At 39.6% G+C, this 21,125-nt stretch overlaps 1 protein-coding gene and 1 non-coding gene across 4 annotated transcripts in view; both read right to left on the bottom strand.

Annotated features, from left to right (window-relative positions):
• RPS3A (ribosomal protein S3A) overlaps nucleotides 1–21,125 on the bottom strand; it is a 98,850-nt gene that overhangs the window by 1,727 nt on the left and 75,998 nt on the right. Inside the window, exons 2-4 of one of the 3 annotated variants that reach the window (XM_069105513.1) lie at nucleotides 3,451–3,535; nucleotides 2,205–2,308; nucleotides 1,566–1,753 (exon numbers count right to left, since the gene is read on the bottom strand). In XM_069105513.1, the coding sequence (XP_068961614.1) occupies nucleotides 1,566–1,753; nucleotides 2,205–2,308; nucleotides 3,451–3,512 (354 nt within the window). In that variant the 5' untranslated portion in view covers nucleotides 3,513–3,535. Of the gene's footprint in view, nucleotides 1–1,565; nucleotides 1,754–2,204; nucleotides 2,309–3,450; nucleotides 3,609–21,125 lie in introns of those variants that run through there. The other 2 variants (XM_069105514.1, XM_069105512.1) reach the window with 2 other exon arrangements.
• Nucleotides 818–891, bottom strand: LOC138175220 (small nucleolar RNA SNORD73). The gene has a single exon (XR_011171938.1). It is a non-coding gene; the product is annotated as a small nucleolar RNA SNORD73 (small nucleolar RNA).

Below are 21,125 nucleotides of genomic sequence, written 5' to 3'. Positions count from 1 at the left end.
AAGCCATAAATTTGGGGTAGCCCAACTTTCTTGTAACAGAACAGGGTAACAGAATCTGAATGCCTTCTTTGGATGGAAATTTGCCCGTATAACTTCCCTATCTTTTAAACAGCAGAGTGAACTTAACCTTTATATTGATAATTCATGTTCATAATATTGTAATCATAATAAAGCTATGACCTCAGAAACTAGGAATCTGTATTTGTAACTAAATAATATTGGGCTGATGAGTTCTTGTGCATTTTTATTGGCTATCCAATCTTTTTCCCATGTTGGACACCTTCAAAATCTGAAGGAGATCCAAGAAAAAAGGCAAGAATGCATCAATTGGCCCAAGACCACTTGTATACAGATTTTATATATATACTTCCTGATGTTCTCTGGAGAACAAAATGTTAAATTTTTAGATAGTGATAAAAATGGAAAATTATCTCTATAATCACTACCTAAAAACTTCCCATCTTCTCTCAAATTCAATTATCCTTTAAAAACTGGAATGTTGTTAAATATACAGCAATAAAAGGTAAATAAGATCTTTCTGTTCTAAGTAAGCTTAAGATTCTTAGTCCAGCCAAGCTCTTCCATCACTATTAAATCCAAGCTAAAAGCCTTTTTAACAGAAATTCTGGAAAATACAAATAACTAGTTGTTATTTTAATACACAATATATTATAATAAAAATTACACTAAAGTAAAGGTGAAAATTAAATGTACAATTCCCCTCTTAGGATCTACAAGACAAATTCTCTACCAAACATGCAATCACTAAAAGAATGGAGTCTGAAACTTCCCAGAAACCTCATCTACTTTATAGGGGAATGTCAGAAAAAATGCAAGGTATAATCACTATGTTATCATCTGGGCCCAAAACATTTTTTGTCATCATTCATTCCCATAGCCATCATTTCAAAAATGCTGGCATGCTACTGCTTCTTCCTGGCATGACTGAGCAAACAGTCTAAATTACCTTTATATCTAGAATGCTACTTAGAGAAACACCAGAATACCATCTCATGCAGTTTCATAAGTTTCAAATCTTATCAGATGCAGCAACTTTGCTATGCTTGTAGCAAGACTATTATCATTTCCATTTGATTAAAGAGTAAACAGGCTCAGAGATTTTGCTACTAGTCCCAAGACTAAGCAACAGAGAACTGACTGAAGCCTCCAGTCTAATATTAGATTCCAGTGTCATTTACATTACAGTTTCCTCCCTAGTATCCTGTGATACTAAGAAAGTAAATGCCAATTTTTATTTACGGACCAGTTAGGAAAATAACTTTTTTATCCTAGAAACTAAAATTCCTATGTTATTCCTCTGTATTAAACATTCTAAGTTTCTACCAATGTTCTCTTCAACCCCACTGGCCAAAACTTACCACACAATGTTGGTGCAGAACCCAACTCTAGATGCTTCACACACACTTGCCTACATATTTAGTTGGGAAAAAAAAAAAGAACCTAACAATTGTCCTAAGTATCCCACCCCTAAAATTTTTCCTTGTAAATTAAGAATACTGCAAGGAATGCCATGACTATCCAGTCATACAAGACACAAGGCTTACCTGCCACTTTTTCACCATGGAGCACATCTTGTCCCGGGTAAGGTCCATTCCATGGAAATTAGTCAAACAATTTTTACCCTGAACATCTTCAGTAATTAACTTGAACTTACGAAAAGCAACCTCATCATTCTGCAGATCAGCAAGGCTTACTTCAAAAACTCGACCCTTGAGACCATCAGAGGCAATTTCTATAATACAAAATCAGGTTTCTTATTACTATCGCAAACTACAACACCAAACCTACTTCACAAAAGAGCTGTCACAAAGCCCCTTAACTTAGACATTAAACCTAGCATCATTTAGGCAATAAGGTAAAAAAAATTTAAAAACTCAATAGAAACAGTTGATGAAGCGTCTGGCACATTAATCCACTTCAGGGAGTTACTGTGAAACAAAAAAAGCATTTTATAAACCTCAAAAGGGTTTATAATTAGTAGATGTCTTACGCTATACTGAACTGCATTAAAAACTTTGGTACTCTTATCACAGCTATCAACTTTCCCCCAAACCTTATTCCTGGCATCACCACCTTGATTCCATCACTTCTCTGTAACCAGCATCCAGTGGAAAAAGGTGGTTTGCAATAAGAATTATTCCAAGCCACACACAGACAAACCAACAATAAGGTAAAATATTTACTTGTTCCTTGAGTCCTTGTAACCAGTGTCTTGCCAATATTTCGAATGTTGAACATAGCTGGTGCTTTTACATCATACCAATCCTTCTTCGAAAATGGATCAACCCTTTATGAATGAGGGGGAAAAAAAACACCATAAGTTAGCTACTTGTTATTCGAACAAGAACAAGCCTGGTATACTGGAAAGAAAGTTGATTTTGGAGTCAGTAAGATCTGATTCAAGCCCTCTCTCAAACACATACCACCTGAGACCACTGAAAACTTCCTTTGCTTTTCACTGCCCCTGGCAAGTGAGAAGAGCAGCAAAGGGGAGAAATTCTCACAGGGAGTTACACACTAAGGAAATCTATATAAATAGCCGTTAAGCACTCTTTCAAGGTGTATCATAACACTTTAACAAATTATTCTTACGCAGTTACATAGCAAAGCTGATAAGAGTACTGGACTTGGGAGCTGAAATCAGGCCTGACCCTTAAAAAAATTCGGAAGTTCACTTAAGTCCTCAGTTTCCTAATCTTTAAAATGGAGGTGATCAGCACCTACCCCCTAAGGTTGTTGTGAAGATCACCTTAGAAAATGTTTGCACAGCGCTCTGCAAACTTTAAAGGGAATGCTTTCTATTGCTAGGTTACTGTGACATGCAGCTATTTAAATGCATGGGTTGCAAGCATTCTCCCCCCCCCCCCCCCCCGGCCAGGTCTCAGAAGGGTGCCGGGGTACCTCAATTAGTCCTCACAGGTTTTTGCAACTTAAGTACAAATGCAGTTTCACACAATTTTTGTCCATTGCAAGGAAGTTCAACTCGAATGCACACTTTTCTTCACTTTCCCTGGTCTTAATCACGGAAGCGAACTATGGTAACACGACCCCACCCCTCGGCCCCGGCCCTGGGGGGCCCCAACCAGGCCAGCATAGGGCTCCGGGGAAACCGTGGCAGTCAACCGGGAAGCGCAGAGGGGAAAGTGGCCCCTCGTGGGGCCGAGCCTGGGTGCGACAGTAGAGCTACAAAGCTCCGGAAACTAGCATGCAGGCTCGGGGCTTCCTGCTTCGTGCGCTCCTCGGCCGGAGCCTTCCTCCCCCGGCTATTTGTACTCATGGCTGTGTGGCCCCAGCCCCGGCGCTTGTTGGCCTGGGCCGCGCCCAATCCACCAGTGATCCCGGCCATCCCGCCTGGACGGCGGCTGGAGGCCCATCCGCCCGCCTCGGGGGACCCCCACCATTGGATCCCCAACGCCAGCCACCACTTACACTTTCTTCTTGGCTCCTTTTTTACCGCCTTTGGTGAGGCGCTTATTCTTGCCCACCGCCATGATCCCGCTCTGAAAGCCAAAAGGCCGAAAAAGCAGCTCGCGCGAGACTTTAGGAAGCTGGGGCGGGGCTCGTCTCTGGCGCTTCCTCCGGCGTGCGCGCCACGCTTTTTTTCCCCTGGCCCAAATCGTCGCGAGAGCTGGGAGAGAGTTTACGGTTCCACAGGAGTGTCTTCAGCACCCCCTGGCCCTCGGAGGCTGCATAGGTTTCAGAGCTGCCGGAAGGAGCCACGGAAGCGGAAGTGGTCCCAGAGGTCGTCGTGACGCCAACGGGAACGCCGGCGCAAGAATTTGGCACTTGGGCGTGGAGAAGGTGGCAATAGAGAAGGTCGTCTGGAGAAGCGGAGAGACTTTCCGAAAGTCATATAGGCAGTTAGGGGCAGAGCTGTAACTCAAACCCGGTTTTGACATTGTGGATTTGCTTCATCCCCCACGACCTCATCGCCGCCCGCCTTAACTATTGCAAAAGAAATCCCTTTGCTTCCTTCACTCCCTCGCCACTCGAATCCATCCAGCAAACAGCTGCCAAGTTAAACTGCCTAAAGCACAGGTCTTTGCTGCCCTGCGTTGGAGTCTCCACTGGCACCCTCTTCCCTCTCTAGGAACTCTTAACCTGGGCTCTGTGGCCTTGGTTTTTATATATATTCTCTAATAGGTGTTTCAGTGAAACTGGCTTCCTTTGTAATCCTAAGTATTTTATTTTGTGCATTGAAAAATAAGGTTAAGAATCCACACACTAGCCTTTCTCAATCTCCCTCTCCCCCACCTATGTATCCACGTGACTAGACGTACTACATATGTACTCAGCCAGTTGGGCTACTTGCTTTTCTCGTGTAAAGAATATACGGAGAGTCATCACTTTTAGAGTGTCAATACTAATATTTATAAAGAGCTCTAGTGACTGTAAAATCCTGTGTGTACATTCTCCTTTGATCATTGCATCAATCCTACAATGTACCGCTATAGAGTCCATCATTTGCATTTTATAAATCAAGAAACAAGCCAGACTTCCTTAAATCACTTAAATTGCTATCGTAACTAGAAGGTGGCAAAGGAAAGTTGGTTTATTTCTTTTTAAATCACAAGGCTGCAATTTGTAACTACTCTAGAAGTTAGATTTGAACCCAGGGCCACAGATCTAGTCATCATGGTCTTATACTATATGCTTCCTTTACAACACTAAGACTTCCTTCAAGCCTTTCTTGAGTCACCTCCCCTGTCTCCTCCCAGTTCTTAGTGCCATGGCTTCTCCAATTTCTTTGTAATTGCTCTATATATTTTACATATTTCTCTGTGTATATGTTGTTTCCCTCTAATAGAATATGTTTCTTTAAGGAGGGAACTATTTCATTTTTCTCATTGTATCCCCAGCACAGTGTTGTTAAGTTCTCAAAAAATGCTTGATGACTTGAATCTGGTAAAGGGGAAGAAAAGAGAATTCCAATGGGAGAAAAAAACAGCAACACCCGAGTAAAAGTCACCTATTTCACTACTGGCCAAGCACTAACCCTGAATAGAATATTAGTGTTACCATTCTTAAATAACACTTGCATTTTAATAAGGGCCCTCTGGCAGCAGTGATGTGCCTCCAACCTCTAGAATTTCAGAGTGAAGTGGTTAATGAGGTATCTATATTTAGACAAGGAAGAGGATTGGCTTTAGCAGCCTATTTTGCTTGCCTACCGAAAAGGTGCTAATGAAAATGATTCTCTTTATACAGTTCTAATGGTAAGCAACCTCAGAACACACTTGAAGGCTATACCCAATTTTTACAAATTAAAAAAAGTTAATGATAGAAAACATTGTGGGTTTTCAACCCATTTTATTTTAATGGTAGTAGATATGTGCTCCAGACTCAAGTTCCTACTTAAAGATGAAACAGTTTTATTTTGTTTTGTTTTTTTCGATTTTTGGAGGGCAATTGGGGTTAAGTGACTTGCCCAAAGTAACACAGCTAGTTTTTGTGTTGTGTCTGAGGCCAGATTTGAAATCAGGTCCTCCTGACTCCAGGGCTGGTGCTCTATTCACTGTGCCACCTACCTGGCCCAGCAATTTTTCTAGTAGTAATGCTGAATTGAACTAAGCCACCCACATTTTATTGATAGTAAGAATGGCACACATTTATGAAATAAACTTAAGGATACAGTTTGTAGCAAAGAAACAGCATCAAATCTCAGGGGAAATTGGCCTCATTAGTATCATATTCTAATCAACTAATCTACCCAGCCTATATGATAATATAATTTTCATGTGGATGTTTTCTTCCAGTTTAATCTTCAAGTGCTTATAGGATGATCTGGCTTAACTGGCTGTCATGCTAAACTTTCTACAAACTGATTATTCCCTTTCTCCTCCTCCTTGCTTTATCAGGCAGTACTTTCCATAAGTTTCTATCATACTCTCTCACATTTTTAAAATGACAAAAGAACAAGTGTTTGATAGCCAAGTGGTTTCTAGCCTCTCCTGTTCTTTTTGTGTCTGCTTTATTTTCTGTAGGACAGGGCTGATAGTCCCTGCTTTCTCTTCCTTGATTCATTTCCCAATTGTCAGCATCAGTAGTTTATTTCTTTATGTCAGGTTGGATCTATTTTAATTGCATATCACATTGTTTCATCTTTATCCTTCTACTTAATGCTGCTGGGACTATGTGGGTATGCAAGTAAATCAGCTGATATTAAGTTAGAGTATATGATTATATAGAGTATATTGAGTTAGAAACATAATATGGTGAAAAGAGTATGGAATTAAGATTTAAAATGCCTGGTTCCTGCCACTTTACTACACAGAAATGAAAACTCAGGGCAGAGGTGGTGACTTGCTCATGCTCAATCAATAGGTGCCTTGAAACAGGACTTGAACCCAGATCTTCAGACCTGTGTTCTTTTCATTATCTAAACCTGTTTTCAGTAATAATCCTTGTTCTGTTTACCTTATAGAGCTATTGTGAAAAGCAAATGAAATGTGCACCTAGCACATTTAAAATGAAACTTCTCCCTGAACTTAGGTATTATATTCTTTTATGAAACTTGTTTAATGAAGGAACAATTTGCATTATATATTCCTTGTAAATTTGTTGCAGTATAAAATCCTCTTAATTTATCTTTAATTTGTCAGTAAGTAGAATCATAGAACATTAAAGTTGGACAGAACCTTAGAGATCATCTACTTGTAGATAAGATTCTAGAGTTTAGTTCTGGGAGGAACCTCAGAGATCATTCAAGTCCCTTGTTTTATAGATAAGGAAATAAAGTCTAAAAATCTTAAATGACTTTGACAAGATCACATCTCTGGTAAGTGAAAGAGCTAGGATGAGAATCCAGTTAAGTAGGTATTATGTGTTTTCATGGTCTCCTTAATCATAATACACAAATATAATTTACCATTTTATGTAATACTGCCTATTTGGTTAAATAATTGTCGATAGTACGACACTCATTTCACCAATCTAAAATTAGTCAAGTTTGGCAGATCAAGGCCCTTGTACAGTATATTCAATACAATCTAATTCAACAAGCACTATTAAGTGCCTCCCTGTTAAGTGCACTGTGCTAGATAGTAGGAATATAAAAAACAAAATGTAGTTTCTCAAAGAGATTATATTCTACAATACACAGACAGATAAGCATATATCACAATAAATTTTGGAATAGAGATGGAGTAGTAACAGACTAATAGTTCAGAAAAGATATTCTGGAATGGCACATTCCAAAGCCTGAGAAAAATTATTTTGTTGCTCCAAAATTGTATGCTTTCTTTCATCTACCAGTTCCATTCTAACTCATTGAGAATATTATCATTCTAAAAGGCTAGTGTTTCAAGCTTAGGATATCATAAACCTGATGTTAGCAAAGACTGCCATGTTCTTTGTCTAATTCCTTTTTTTCCCATAAGTGAGAGAGCCACAGGGGAGCATTTAATGAGGCCAGGTGCATCTAGTTTACTCATTAAGATACTCAGGCACCTAAGGGATTTGTCAAGGATCATTATTCCCATCCTGCTTTTGTTTTGTACTAAAAGTTTCCTTATGGGGTTTAGATTTAGATCTATGCTTGCTTAGGTAATTTTTTCCATTTCAATACATGTTTTATTGTTGCTTATTTTAAAATAATACAAGTATCAGCTTTCTAATTATGCAAGATGGAAGACAGACTTCGTAAGTTTTGTTTCAGAGTTTAGATGTTACCAGCAGATCATTTGTTTATTTATTAGCATCAGATTTTTTTACTTAAAATTTACAATTTTGTGAAAATAATGCATTTTGAAATATCAATTTTTAGGAGCATATTCCTTAAAGTTTGCTAAGTGGTAGCAATTTAAATGAAAGTTTAATGGATTTTTACTTATAAGGCAAGTAAGTATTACTCAGGGGTTAGAAAGCAAATAATGAATTTAAGATTCCTGGGTACAAAAAAAAAAACTAGCTTTATGACAGACATTTTCTCTTAGCTTCTCTCTTTAACTCTCCATCTATAAAGTGAAAATGGTAATAGAGCAATGGGAGTGTTCAGAGTTCTTCAAGATGAAATTACTGTAATATATTCTAGGGCCTATCCTAGATCACCTGTAGGCCTCAGTTTCCGCAGAATTCTGCCCTTCAAACATATTAAAGGGATGGAAAACTTAATGATCCTCCAAGACAGTATTGCAGAGTTTGAGAATCAAGACAAATACATACAAATAACATTTTATATGAAAGTACTTTGAAAAGGATGAAGGACTATGCCAATGTCAGAAATTATTTTTATTGCTTTTTCCTACTCAGCCATTCAGTCTCTTTCTGTTCCTTCAGAACAGCTTCTTCTGTTCCTCTTATCTTGCTGCTAAAACTCCTGGAGGTGCTCCTGCCAATCCATGCATACTGTCTACCTCAGGCTCCTGGGGATGGTGTGACTAAGCAGAAAGCAGAATTGATTTTGGAGTTGGACCAGGAAGCCAAACAAGGAAGTTGACAAATTGGGCTAACCCTGGAAGCAGTGGTATAACTAGGATAGTATAAATGATAGAATTATACCAAGTTCAACTCAGAAAGGGCTTCACAGGGACAAGGTAAGGAGAGGCTAGGTATGTTTTTATATTGAAAGGCACTATTCCCTGGCTTCCTTACTTCTACATATTCACAATTACATTTTTTTTCCCTCTGAGCCAGAATTTTGAGCGCTAAAGGACGTCTTAGAGATCATGTGATCCAATCTCTTCATTTTACAGGTACAGATACTAAGGCTCAAAGAATTCACGTGACTTGTCCAAGGTTGTACAACTAGTTAATGGCAGAGCTGAAAATCAGACTTCTGCAATCAGCTATGAATTTCCAACAGTTTATAATAATAACCTATTTACATTAAATATCCTTTTGTTTTAAACTGGCTTGTCAGAAACTTCATGCATCTTTCAATCTGTTGAGTGGAACTGGTAATAGAAGTTTTTAGAGGGCTTGAAGATTTAGGGAAAGAGAAGAAAGGAAGACTGAGGAGAATGTAAGGTTTGCTGATTAAGGATGCAGATATAGTCCAGGCCATCTGAGTACTCAGAATAAACAAACAGCTAAGAAATTTCTAAGGACAGAGTCCTTTTTCACACAGAGATAAAATATATTCTTAGTACCCAAAATTAAAGAGCCCTCATTCCAGAAATCCAATGAGCTGAAAAACTTCACCTGAGCCTGGGGGTTGAAATAGTTTGGGCATTGCTTGCAAGGATCTAAACAAGATGCCTGTAGATAAGAAAGTAATATGTAACAAAGAGAACTTAAGAAAGGCATATTAATATTTCAAACAGTCTACTTTAAACAATGTACTCTATGCCTCTCTTACAGCACATAGTTCTTTCCAGTTGTATTACAATTATTGATGCTTTATCTTCCAGGTATATACTGTAAGCCCCCTAAGAGAAGGAACCATGTCTTAATTATTTCTGTTTCAAGTACATTTCTGTATCTGTATAAGGCCTCCCACATAATAGTCCCCAGATCCATTCTAGCTATGTAACCCTGGGCATTTAACCTCTCAGCCTCAGTTCCCTCACCTGTAAAATGGGAGAAATAATAGCACCTACTTCACAGGGTTGTTATAAGGATTAAATGAGATAATGTATGTAAAACTTTGTATACTTTAAATAACTAATCACTAGCTATTAATATACCATTAGATATTCAATATATTTTTGTTAAATTGAATATGAAATTTGTTGTACTCTCCGCACTGTGGTAAAGAATAATATAGGTATGTACTACAATAGGATGCACACAGTAAATATTTCAGGGGCATTTTTTTTTTTATGAAACTCTCGTGCAACTTGTAATTTTAAGCTCAACGACAAGACATGAGTTCAGCTCAACTCTTGTAAACCTGGGGTTGAATAAGCAGCACTTGAGTTTTGTTGTTTTTGTTGTTGTTGTTAAAAAGAAGGTACAAGTGATACAGAATCATTTGTTTACTAGAATTAATTTTAACTAAGTGAACAAGTCATTAATGGTCATTCACTATTGCTTTGTTATACAGAGCCTTTCTTTGTAAAACATTTCCCTATACACATTTAATGCTGGTGCATTAAATTCATCAAGTATCTATTGAACCCCTGCTATTTGTATGATGCCTTAAGAGCCCTTGCCTACCTTCTCTAAGTGTGTGCTCTTTAAGTAAACCAAATCTCCAAGCAGTTTTTCATGAAAAGTCCCAGTTTGTTTGATAACTTTAAAATATAGCACATATTGAGTTCCTTCTCTCTCTGGTGAGGTAAAAACCTATTCTTTGCTATTCTTATCTCAAGCTCTTCCTGATTCCCTTCCCAGCCACTAATAAAATGAGAAGTGGTTTAGATCTGTAATCATGCTAAACATGCAAGCAGAGGTGAGTTTTATTTTCCAGATAGAAGCTTTTATTCTGTATCTGAATGTTGGCAGATCTGGACTTTATCCAGCCCTGTCCTTTTTTGAGTTCCATTGACTATCACTGTACAAAGGATGCCAGATACAAATACACCATGGTTGTTGTTTTTTTAAGCAATAGGGGTTAAGTAACTTGCTCAAGGTTACTCGGCCAGGTGTTTCTGGGTGGGTGCTAAGTGTCTGAGCCTGGGATTCGATCCCCAGGTCATCCTGACACTTGAGCTGTGCTCTTACTCGATGTGCTACCTGGCCGCCCCTTACACCATGGTTTTGTAGAAGGATAGGATAAGTTTTCTGGTTCTGTTTTGTTTCCATTTTTCTTCCTAATAACATCCAGGATTTTGTTGGGTTTTTTTGGCTGCAATAATAACACATAATAGATAAGTGTCTTCACAGAACAATCTACCATGATTTCCAGCACCTTGTCTTTGATATACTAGTAATATAATATAGAGAAAAGATTGGATTTAAAGTAAGAAGACCTGAATTCAAATTATGGCTCTGCTACTAGTATGACTTTGAGCAATTCTTTTCATCTTTCTAGGTCTCATTTTCTTCATCTTTAATATGAGAGAAAGACCTCTAAGGTTTTTCTGTCTCTAAATATCTAGCCCTATAATCATTCATTTAGCAAATTTGTTGAGCAGCCATTTTGTACAAAAAAATGTCTAGGCATTTTAGAAATCCAAAGATAAATGAGACATGAAATATGAGGACTAATAAGGGAGTTAAGATGCATATAAGTAATTTTTCTACAAGTTTAAAGTCATGCCTGAAAATCAATGTCCATTTTTCATAAATTATAGTCTGAATTGTTAATCACCAAATTCTTTCACTAAATTTATTCATGTTGAAATTCTTTATTTTTTTTTATCAAGGGGATATTTATTAATTTGACAATGTCTATAGTTAAAATCTAAAGCAATTATTATTTACAAAGGAGAAATTCCGGAATTTTCCCAATAAAGTTAGGAAAAGAAAAGATACTTCTTTTATATTGTTATCTGACATAGTTTTGTTGTTTTTTTTTTTTACAAATTTTAACCATCACAATATGACCCCCAAAAAGGGCACAAGTACTAGAAAAGATGAGACAAAATCATTCCTATTTGCTGATGATATAATAACTTAGAGAATTAGAAAATTGAGAGGATAATTTTAGGGGTTAAATGAACCTGATTGGCCCCTGTTTCCCAACTTCTTTTCCTCCCATCCCCAACCTGGGGTAGACCAAGGCTTCCTTCCCTCTCAAGGCTAGGATTAACTTTCTCTAAAAGCAGACAAAGCTGCACCAGGGCTTTCCTGAATCAGCATCTTGTTTATCTAAGGGCATAAAAAGTCCCACCCATATGGAGTGTGGGCCCCTCTGATTTCTGAAGACCACTGAGTTGTCATGTCCTTAATCCTATACTGCTCTGATGACCGAATGTGTTTTCATGTGGAAACAAGGGCACCCTAATCCACATAAGCTAAGTGCCACAGAATCCTTATTGCATATCTGTAGCACCAATGCAATATTCACAGTGCCAATGGTGACTGTAAATATGCCAGCATAGTACTCAATCTCAAAATACAGCAGACTCTCCAACAGAAGACAGAAGCAAACATTTATTCAGACACCAGAAAAAAACAAATCCATCATAGTAGCAAAGAAGTTAATAAACCATAACACGACAGAGAGCCACACCATCCTTTAGCCTTCCCACAAAGAAACATTTACTCACAAGTCTAGCTGTCACAGAAAGTGGCAAACACAAGACTAGCTATCTCCCTCGGGTGAGTCCTCTCCTCCACCTCTAACTGTTCTGACTCCCAGTTTCATATGGGCTCTGTTCCACCCTTCATCAAATTCCTCCTACCATGTGATTACATTCAACCTCTTAGGGGGCAGGGAAGGTCTTCAAATTCCCTTAGGCTTATTAAGGGGCTGGGAAGATCTTCAAATTACCTTTATCATTACAATATCCTTGCAGTGTTATGGCAAAGCCAACTTTTTGTTAGCTGCTCAGTGATTTTCTAGTGCCTCATTTCATCCCAACATTGAATCTGAACTGAGAGTGCTGTCTTTAGGGTGAGACATATTGGTTGTCCCCAACAGCCATGACCAAGAAGAAGAGAGGAGACATTTCTTGAGTTGATTCAAATAGCAAAGGGGTTCAACAAGGATATTCATTTAAGAGATCTGTTTTCTAGTAATGCTGAAAGGTTTTCCTGACCAATGCTAGTGAACCAGATCTTTCAGGGGGCAGGAGGCTTATATCCTGGAACTTAAAAAGCCAGCTTCACTTCCATCACCCTGCTGCCCCAGTATGTCCTACATATCTCCTAGGCTAGGTAGAACTACAGGTGTTTCTCCACTTTGGATTCCATTTTTTGAAGGGCGAAGCTGTTATGGAAGCATATTTTTAAAAAATCCTTTTCAGTTCCTCTAGAAATATTCAGAAATATTTCTCTAGTGTACCAAGGGCAGTCTTCTCTGTCCATCTGCAAAGGAGAAAGGATTAAGATACTGATTGTATAGAGGAAACCCTTTTCACTCCTTGAAGAGAGTGGTATAAGAGGGAAAAGAGTAGTGACTTGTTATGACTTTTCCATGTCCAAGATTCTTATACTTATTACCTCAGATCAGCTTGAGATAGTGCCTGAGGACATGGGGAGAACTACAGGCCAATTTGGACTTTATCTCTCTAGGATAGAAATCCCTTGGTTTTAGAATAATGATAGATTAAATAAAATTGTTTTAGCAGAGTTACCTTAAATGCATAGTACAGTACTAATAGTTTCTTTGGCGGAAAGAACAGGGAAGGTTTACTTCAGGAGAAATGACAGAATACATTATCTTTGGTATCATCCAAGCTTTCACCTTTCTCATTCCCCACTCACAATGCTTGTTGCCCTTATTTTGGATAAAGCTCACCCCTCCATGGTCCCCTACTCAGGGGGACCCCCAACCTCCAATATTACCATTCCCTTGTATCCAAACACTATCTAAACTAAAGATTTGTTAGGTATTAGAAGAAAAGCATTCTGATTAAACAGATTTCACACTCAGGTATGAATGACTCACAGCTTCCTCTAAGCCCTTAAAGGGATATTGGCATTTTACTTAAGAGCAGCCTCAGTTGCACCAAGCTTTTCCCAACCCTTCCTGACTTTGCCTGAACCTCTATTGTTCCTATAGATGGGCATCAGTGGATGATATCAGCCCCATGTCTCTACTTTCAAATCTATTTCTCAAATTAAAGCACAGAATTCCTCTTTAGGACCTAACCTAAAAAGCTGTGTCTGGCCCAGGTCCTACCAACTAGAGAATTTAGCTCTTGTTGAGCTATGAGGAATCAGAGAAGCTGTGCTGTACATTTAACAAAGACTTTCTCAAAACCGCTAACAAAATGCTGTTCCAGTATTCTCTGTCTTCAATAGTAAACAATGCCTGGCACATAGTAGGCACTTAAAAATGTTTGCTGCCAGCTAGATTGACTGATAGACAAACTATTTATTAAGAGCTTACTGTGTGCCAGGCACTATGCTAAATGCTGGGAATGCAAATAGTCAGGTCTGCTATAGCAGGATATTTTCATTGTTGCTATTCCATTGTTTTCAGTCATGTCCAACTCTTTGTGACCCCATTTGGGGTTTTCTTGAAAGAGATACTGGAGTGATTTGCTATTTCCTTCTCCCATTCATTTTCCATATGAAGAAACTGAGGCAGAGTGAAATGACTTGCCCAGGGTCACACAGCTAGCAAGTGTCTGAGGTCAGATTTGAATTTAGGTCATCTCAATCCCAGGCCTGGCTACTCTATCCACTGTACCACTTAGCTGCTCACAGGATATATGCATTCCTAAAAGGCAGCTGGGGGGCACAGGGGATAGAGGACTAGGCCTGAAGTCAGGAAGACATGAGTGCAAATCCAACCTCAGACTCTAGCTATGTGACCCTAGGTAAGTCACTTAACTTGTCTTCTCAAATGTAAAATGGGGATAATAGCACTTATGTAACAGGGTTGTTCAAGGATCAAATGAGATAACATTTGCAAAGTGCTTTGTACCATGCCAGGCACATAGTAGACATTTAATAAATGCTTATTCTTTTCCTCCCTAAAAATTAGGAGATTACAAAATTATACAGTAAAAACCACAGGGCTTATGGAGGGAAAAAAGGAGTTAGAAATCTAATAGAAATAGTAACACCATTTTTATATGTCAAATGATTAAGAAATACACAAAAACTATAATTAATAATGGCAGCATCTATGGTCTTGGGCTGTTGCTCCACAGGAGAACTGGTTCTCACAGGGTCCAAGCTAGCAAAGTTGATGGACAGCTACAGGTGAGAGGTCAGCCTATAGGGGACACAACTCTGGGAATAGTCTAGGGCTGAGCCATGACACAAGATAGGGGTAGGGAGTAAGTGCATGGGTTTAGACTAGCCCTATTTGCCCATACCCCTGTTGTACCAGAAGACATACAATAAATATAGTTAACTTTACCTAGAAGACGACCTGAAATTTGTGAGTTATTGTGAAGTAGTAGAAGGAAGATTATGTGAAATCAAATGGAGGGTCGATAGCTCCAGATGTGGATTGGTGTGGCTCATTGTCCTCTTGGTCTTTTCTGCAGCTGAGGGCAACTTTACATGTTCTTGCTATTTCTCATGGATGAAATTCTTCAGAAACAAATCAAAATTAGTGTTATGCTCAAATTGTCCCCTAGTATATCAATTGAGTTAGAACACATTCACATTTTCAAAATGTGCTTTGTAGAACTGACTATACGAGCAAAAGGGAAGGAGCTGTAAAAGGGATCGGGGAAAGGTGAAGTCCTGAGAGTCTGGAGTGAAGGTGTGAAGGTGGGAGCATGGCTAGCTCAAGCATTTTCTCAAATGAAGATTCTATGGAGGAACTCACCAGTCTAAGAAAGAGGCTACAGAGGAATCTTCTAAGGTGAGAGGGCTATTGGAGGATGTTGGAGAAATCAAAGAGTTAGGAGTCAAGCCAGGAGAGAAGTGAAGTGACAATATTGTTTATGTAGGAGATTTGTCTGCTCAAGATCAAAAGACTCACCCCTTGGCTACCCCTGGGTAACCTTTTCCGTTGATGGGATATTTAGTTCAGGGTGAACTTCTATGAAATATCACCTCTCCTATCTCTTGTTTTAACTTTTTTTTAATCAAATTATTTTGTTCAATCAGCAAAAATCCACAGTCCCCTCCTCCCACCTCTCAATTGAGAGGGAAAGAATGTAATCTTTGCTGGCTCCTGAACAACACCAGCCCTGAGCACAGACCACAGAGACACCTGGAGGAACAGAGACATGCCACAGGAGCTCCTGCCTGCTTTCTATGGAAGTACAATAATGCCAAGAAGAATGGAAGGGGAAAACCCAGGCCACCACAGCAACTTTCTGAGAGCCCTACCTGTTTACTACCCTACTTTCTCCTCTAAGTGCCGCTGTGATTCTCCCAAGAAATAGATGGGGTGGTCAGACCAGAGTACACAAATGCTGATGAAAACTCGCCCAAATAGCTGCAGCTTCCATCAAATGTCTGACTCTTCATGACCCCTTTTGGGATTTTCTTGGAAAAGATCCTTGAATGGTTTGTCATTGCCTTCCCCAACTCATTTTTTTCAGATGAGAAAACTGAGGCAAACAGTGTTAAGCGACTTGCTCAGGGTCACACAGCTAGTAAGTGTCTGAGGTCAGATTTGAACTCAGGAAGGTGAATTTTCCCGATTCTAAACCCAGTGCTCTATCCACTGTACTTCCTAACTGCTCCCAAGTAGGATATGGAGAAGCCCTGATGTTCACATCTAGTATACAGCCACAACTTTGTGCTTCCTTTGTCACACACTTTAAAAGTCTCAACTCATTGATCAATCAGGAATTGTAATTTAATGTTACATGTTATTGTATAATCATGTAGTTTATTACAAGATAATTGGAGAAGGGAGAGAGAGGAAAACACCAACAACTGGGGGGAATCAGGAAAGACTTCATGTAGTAAGTGGTTCTCTGACTGAGCTTGGAAGAAGAGCGTGAATTCTAAGAGGCGCACATCTTAGATGTCATCTGTGATTAAGGCTAAGAACCTCATGGAATGAGAGACAGACAGCTCTACGGAAGCTTCTCTGTGCAAAGAGCAGTGGAAAAGAAGGGCAACTTTGGCAGCTATTGAGAGGAAAGGGAGGGTGGTTGGGGATGCTTTATTAACCCTGAGCCTTTTTAAAAGTGTCATTCCATTACTTTAAGACTTGGGGTTTGGTGTGATATATTTGTGAGAGAATGTGGATCAATTGTTGAATGAGAATAATAAAAGGTGGGTGTGTTGTTTGCATAAAATGGAATCTGAGTAATCAGTTAAGACAATTGTCTAGAAGTAAAATGAATTGATGGGTGTGTTAGAGGAAAAGTAACTAGGGTTCAAGACAGACATGGTGAGCGTAGAAGTTGAAAGTTTGGAAGACCCTAAGGTAAGATGGAATATAAAATGGTGTAATGTAATATCAAGCAAAGGCAACTTCCCAGGTTCAAAATACCAGCATAGGTGCTCTCTATTTTATTCAGTGACAAACCAAGAACAGAGAAGATCAAAACATGACATCATTCAAAATACAGCATTTACTAAGTGTGATTAAATAATCTCCAAGGACTACCCCACCCCAGGACTTTCCAATCATTCAATCAATTACAAAGTCCCTGTTCTAAATACTACTCCACCCCTAGGCTATACCTTCTTTTGGTCCACCACAAAACCCCTCTTCTCAAATGGAGATTATTTTCCAAACATAGGTAAAGTACCTTCATTTGTCAATCACAGAGCACAATAAGGTCAAAAGTTCCCTACCCCTAGGATCACAATTGAATCTACCCCAGAGTTACATCAAGTTTAAACACAGCACTTAATACCCAAATGGAGGTCTTTTCTTCATCTTGACACGAGGCAAGTTCTCAGCAATCTTAGTTCCTGGGGAGACAAGGCTTAGCAAGGCCATAAGATACATTGCCAGTCCCTTCATGAATTTATCCTCTGTCTGTAGAACAGTCCTAGAACCCCTGAACACATTAGCAAAGCCCTCTCCCAGGATTTCTGTAAACATACAACAAGAAAATCCTTCTTCAGGGCTTCTGAACCAACAGAAAGGCTCCCAGACCCCTGCAACAACAGCACTGTCCTTCACCAGTGGACAGTATTCATTCTGTCTGCCGGACAGTCTCCAGACCCCTGCAACAACAGTACTGTCCCTCACCAGTGGACAGTATTCACTCTCTGTCTGCAGGACAGTCTCAGGCCTTCTTAACCAAATGCCAGGTTCCAGGACTTCTTCAACAGGACAGTCTTTCACCAGTGGACAAATCTGGCAAAATAACATCAAAACAGACAGACAAAGTACCAGCAAAACAGCCATGTCTCCTCAGTCCTTGGCAGCTCAGGGGGCAGGTCTCAAAAGTCCAGGGCAATTCAAAGCGGCCACCAGCAATCCTCTTAGTCTCTCTCTCTCCACGAGGTGCTGCTTCCAAAAAGAACTTCCGCCTCTCTCTTGTCTCTCCAAATCTACATCACCAGCTCCTCCCACTTCAGGACTTTCTTTTCACATCAACAAGCCCATCCCACAGGTGGGATTAACAAACTCTGGGTTTTAATACAATCAATTTGAAAACCAAGCCAATACAGGGGAATCTTTAATTGCCATTACTATCACAAATGGACAGTTTAGGAAACACTTGTTTTCTGCCCCAGTTAGAGAGTGAATAATCTGGGGTGTCACTCTGGGTCTTAACACCCTCCCACACAGTTTTCCAGGTGGTGAGCAATAATAGGTAGCTACTACTCAGTCTTTGAATAGTGCCTTTGACTTACCCTTAAAATTTCTGAATCCTTTAGGTACTAGGCAATGGTGAAAAATGTAGAGGGCCTGGAGATGAATTGTCTAGAATTGTAAAGTAAAAGGAATTGTGTAAGGAAGATGTCATGCTGAGAGGGACTTTTAAAAGCAGAAATGTGCCTACTTTACTGTAACTACTGAAGACATGTTACAGAGATGTAGAATGAACAGTGAAACCTTCTGGGGTTCTAAGTGGAGGTTATTCTGCCTATGAAATAGGGGAATCCTCCCCAAGCATTCCTAGGTTGGAGATAGCAGTTTTTGATCTGCTAGTGAGATTAGAACTCAGGAGATGGCAAACATTCTTGTGCAGCCCAGAAAAAGCAGAAGGTCGAGTTTAGGCTTGTGTTAATAGCTATTCCAGTTTGGAGTAGACAATGGATAGCACTGGGCTTGGAATCAGGAAGACTCACCTTCCTGAGTTCAACTGTGGCCTCAGACACTTACTAGCTGGATAACTCTGGGCAAGTCACTTTAACCCTGTTTGTCTCCGTTTCCTCATCTGGAAAAATGAGTTGGAAAAGGAAATGGCAACCTCTCCGGTATCTTTGCCAAGAAAGCCCTGCAAAATTGGGTCACAAAGAATTGGACACAATTAAACATTGATAAGTAGTGGCTACACATGGCAGAAGTCCAGAATGGCAGCAAAAAAAAAGTCCAGAATGGCTCCTGACCTTGACTCCCTGCTTAATAAAACAACAGGAACAAATAGAAGTGTATTAAAAGCCTCCTTGAAAAATATCAAGAGGGCAGACGCAGAGGCAGGCCCCGAAGGGGCCTGATCAACTCGGAGGGCAAGTCGTCCCACCAAACACAAGGGCCACTACCAGGCCTATCACCAAAGGGCTGGGACTGGAAAGAGCAAGGTAAGAACCAAATACAGGGGCCCCTGTCCTGGACAGCAAATACTCCTGGGGCTACCACTTCATAGACCAAAAATTAAAAAAAAAAAAAAAGACTCTATCAGGACCTCCAAAGACCAGGATGAGAGAGTGAACCTCACCTGCTCCCAAACCCCCCTCTGACTCTGAAAACATAATAACCCTTGCCTGTAAAAAACTCTTTGCCTGTAGAGGGCAAAACTCTCTACAATAAAGACTTGGGATCCCTAGAGGAAGGGCGTGGATAGCATCCTGCCTAAAAATGGGTAGAAAGCAGACTACAAAGACAAAGACTCTGCAGTCCTACTATCCTCAGAGGGAGGAACCAAACTCAGAGGGAGACAATGTGGACTCCACACCCACAGCTGAAACATCAATAGGGAATGGGTCCCAAGCACAGAAGGCTTTCCTAGATGAGATCAAAAGGAACTTTGAAAACCAAATGAGAGAGATAGAACACAAAATGAATAATTCTCTCAAACCCAAAATAGCAGAATTAGAAAAACATTATGATGAAGAAAACATCTCTCTAGGGGCGGCCAGGTGGCTCAGCAAGTAAGAGCACCGGCTCCAGTGTCAGGATGACCTGGATCAAATCTGGGCTCAGATACTTAGCACCATACCCAGAAATAACTGGCCATGTAACCTTGAGCAAGTTACTTATCCCCAATTGCTTTAAAAAAAAAAAAAAAAAGAAAACATGTCTCTAAAAAGAAAAGTGTATGATATGGGAAAGGAGCTCCAAAAATTAACCAAGGAAAATGATTTGCTAAAAACTACAATCAACCAAATTGAAACAAATAACTCTATGAGAAACCAAGAATTAGTAAAACAAATCAACAAAAATGAAAATTAGAAAAAGAGGAGGTAAAATATCTCAAAGAAAAAATAACTGACCTGGAAAACAGATCCAGGAGAGATAATCTGAGAATCATACGCCTACCAGAAAATCATGATGAAAAAATGAGGCTGAACAACATTCTCCAAGAGCTCATTAAGGAAAACTGCCCTAAGATACTAGAACCTGAGGGTAAAATAGAAATCGAGAGAATCCATCTGACATCTGCTGAAAGAGATACCAAACTGAAAAGTCCTCAAAATGTTGTGGCCAAACTCCAGAACTACCAGATAAAAGAGAAAATACTTCAAGCAGCCAGAAAGAAACAATTCAAATATCAAGGGTCCATAGTGAGGATCACACAGGATTTGGCAGCCTCTACACTGAAAGATTGGAGGCAGTGGAATACAATTTTCCGGAAGGCAAAAGAACTCGGGTTACAACCAAGGATCACATACCCAGCGAGACTGAGCATATTCTTCCAGGCAAAGAGATGGTCATTCAATGATATAACAGAGTTCCAGACCTTCCCAATAAAAAAGCCAGAACTCAATGGAAAATTCAAACTCCAATTACAAGATGCAATAGTGACATAGAAAGGTAAACAAGGAAAACACACACACAAACACCCTGCTATTTGATAAGAGCAAACTGGATATAGACAAGTAGAGGGTATGAGTATAAAATACGCAAAATGACGATTAAAAAACAACCTTATTAAGGGCTACAAAGGGACTGCAATGGAAGATGAATGAATGAAGTGGAAAAGGGTAAATTATGCCACCAAAAAGGCATAAAAACAGTATAGCAGAGGAAAAGAAGGGAGGAAGATGGGAATATGAGCTTTTCCCTCATTGGTTCTGATGCAAAGAGGGAATAACAACCAGTTAAGCATAGGACTCTATGGAGAAGAAATGCAAAAAGTATCATTTTAGAGGGAAAGAGGGGAGGGAGAGGAACTTCACATGAGATTTGTTCCTGTCACTCTTGGTGCAAAGAAGAAATAACATACTTCATTAAATATAAAAATATCCTACAGGCAGCAGGAGGGGGAAAGGGCTATGAAAGGGGGGGGTGGTTTGTAGGGAGGGAAGAAGTAAGGGGAAAGGGGAGGAAAAGGGAGGGGGGG

Source organism: Petaurus breviceps, unplaced genomic scaffold (genome assembly GCF_028583685.1).
Source record: "Petaurus breviceps papuanus isolate PSGF00001 unplaced genomic scaffold, PetGlider_PUasm1.0 76, whole genome shotgun sequence".
Taxonomy (NCBI): domain Eukaryota; kingdom Metazoa; phylum Chordata; class Mammalia; order Diprotodontia; family Petauridae; genus Petaurus; species Petaurus breviceps.
Note: the sequence above shows the minus strand (reverse complement) of the source record. Positions and strands in the feature narration are given on the sequence as shown.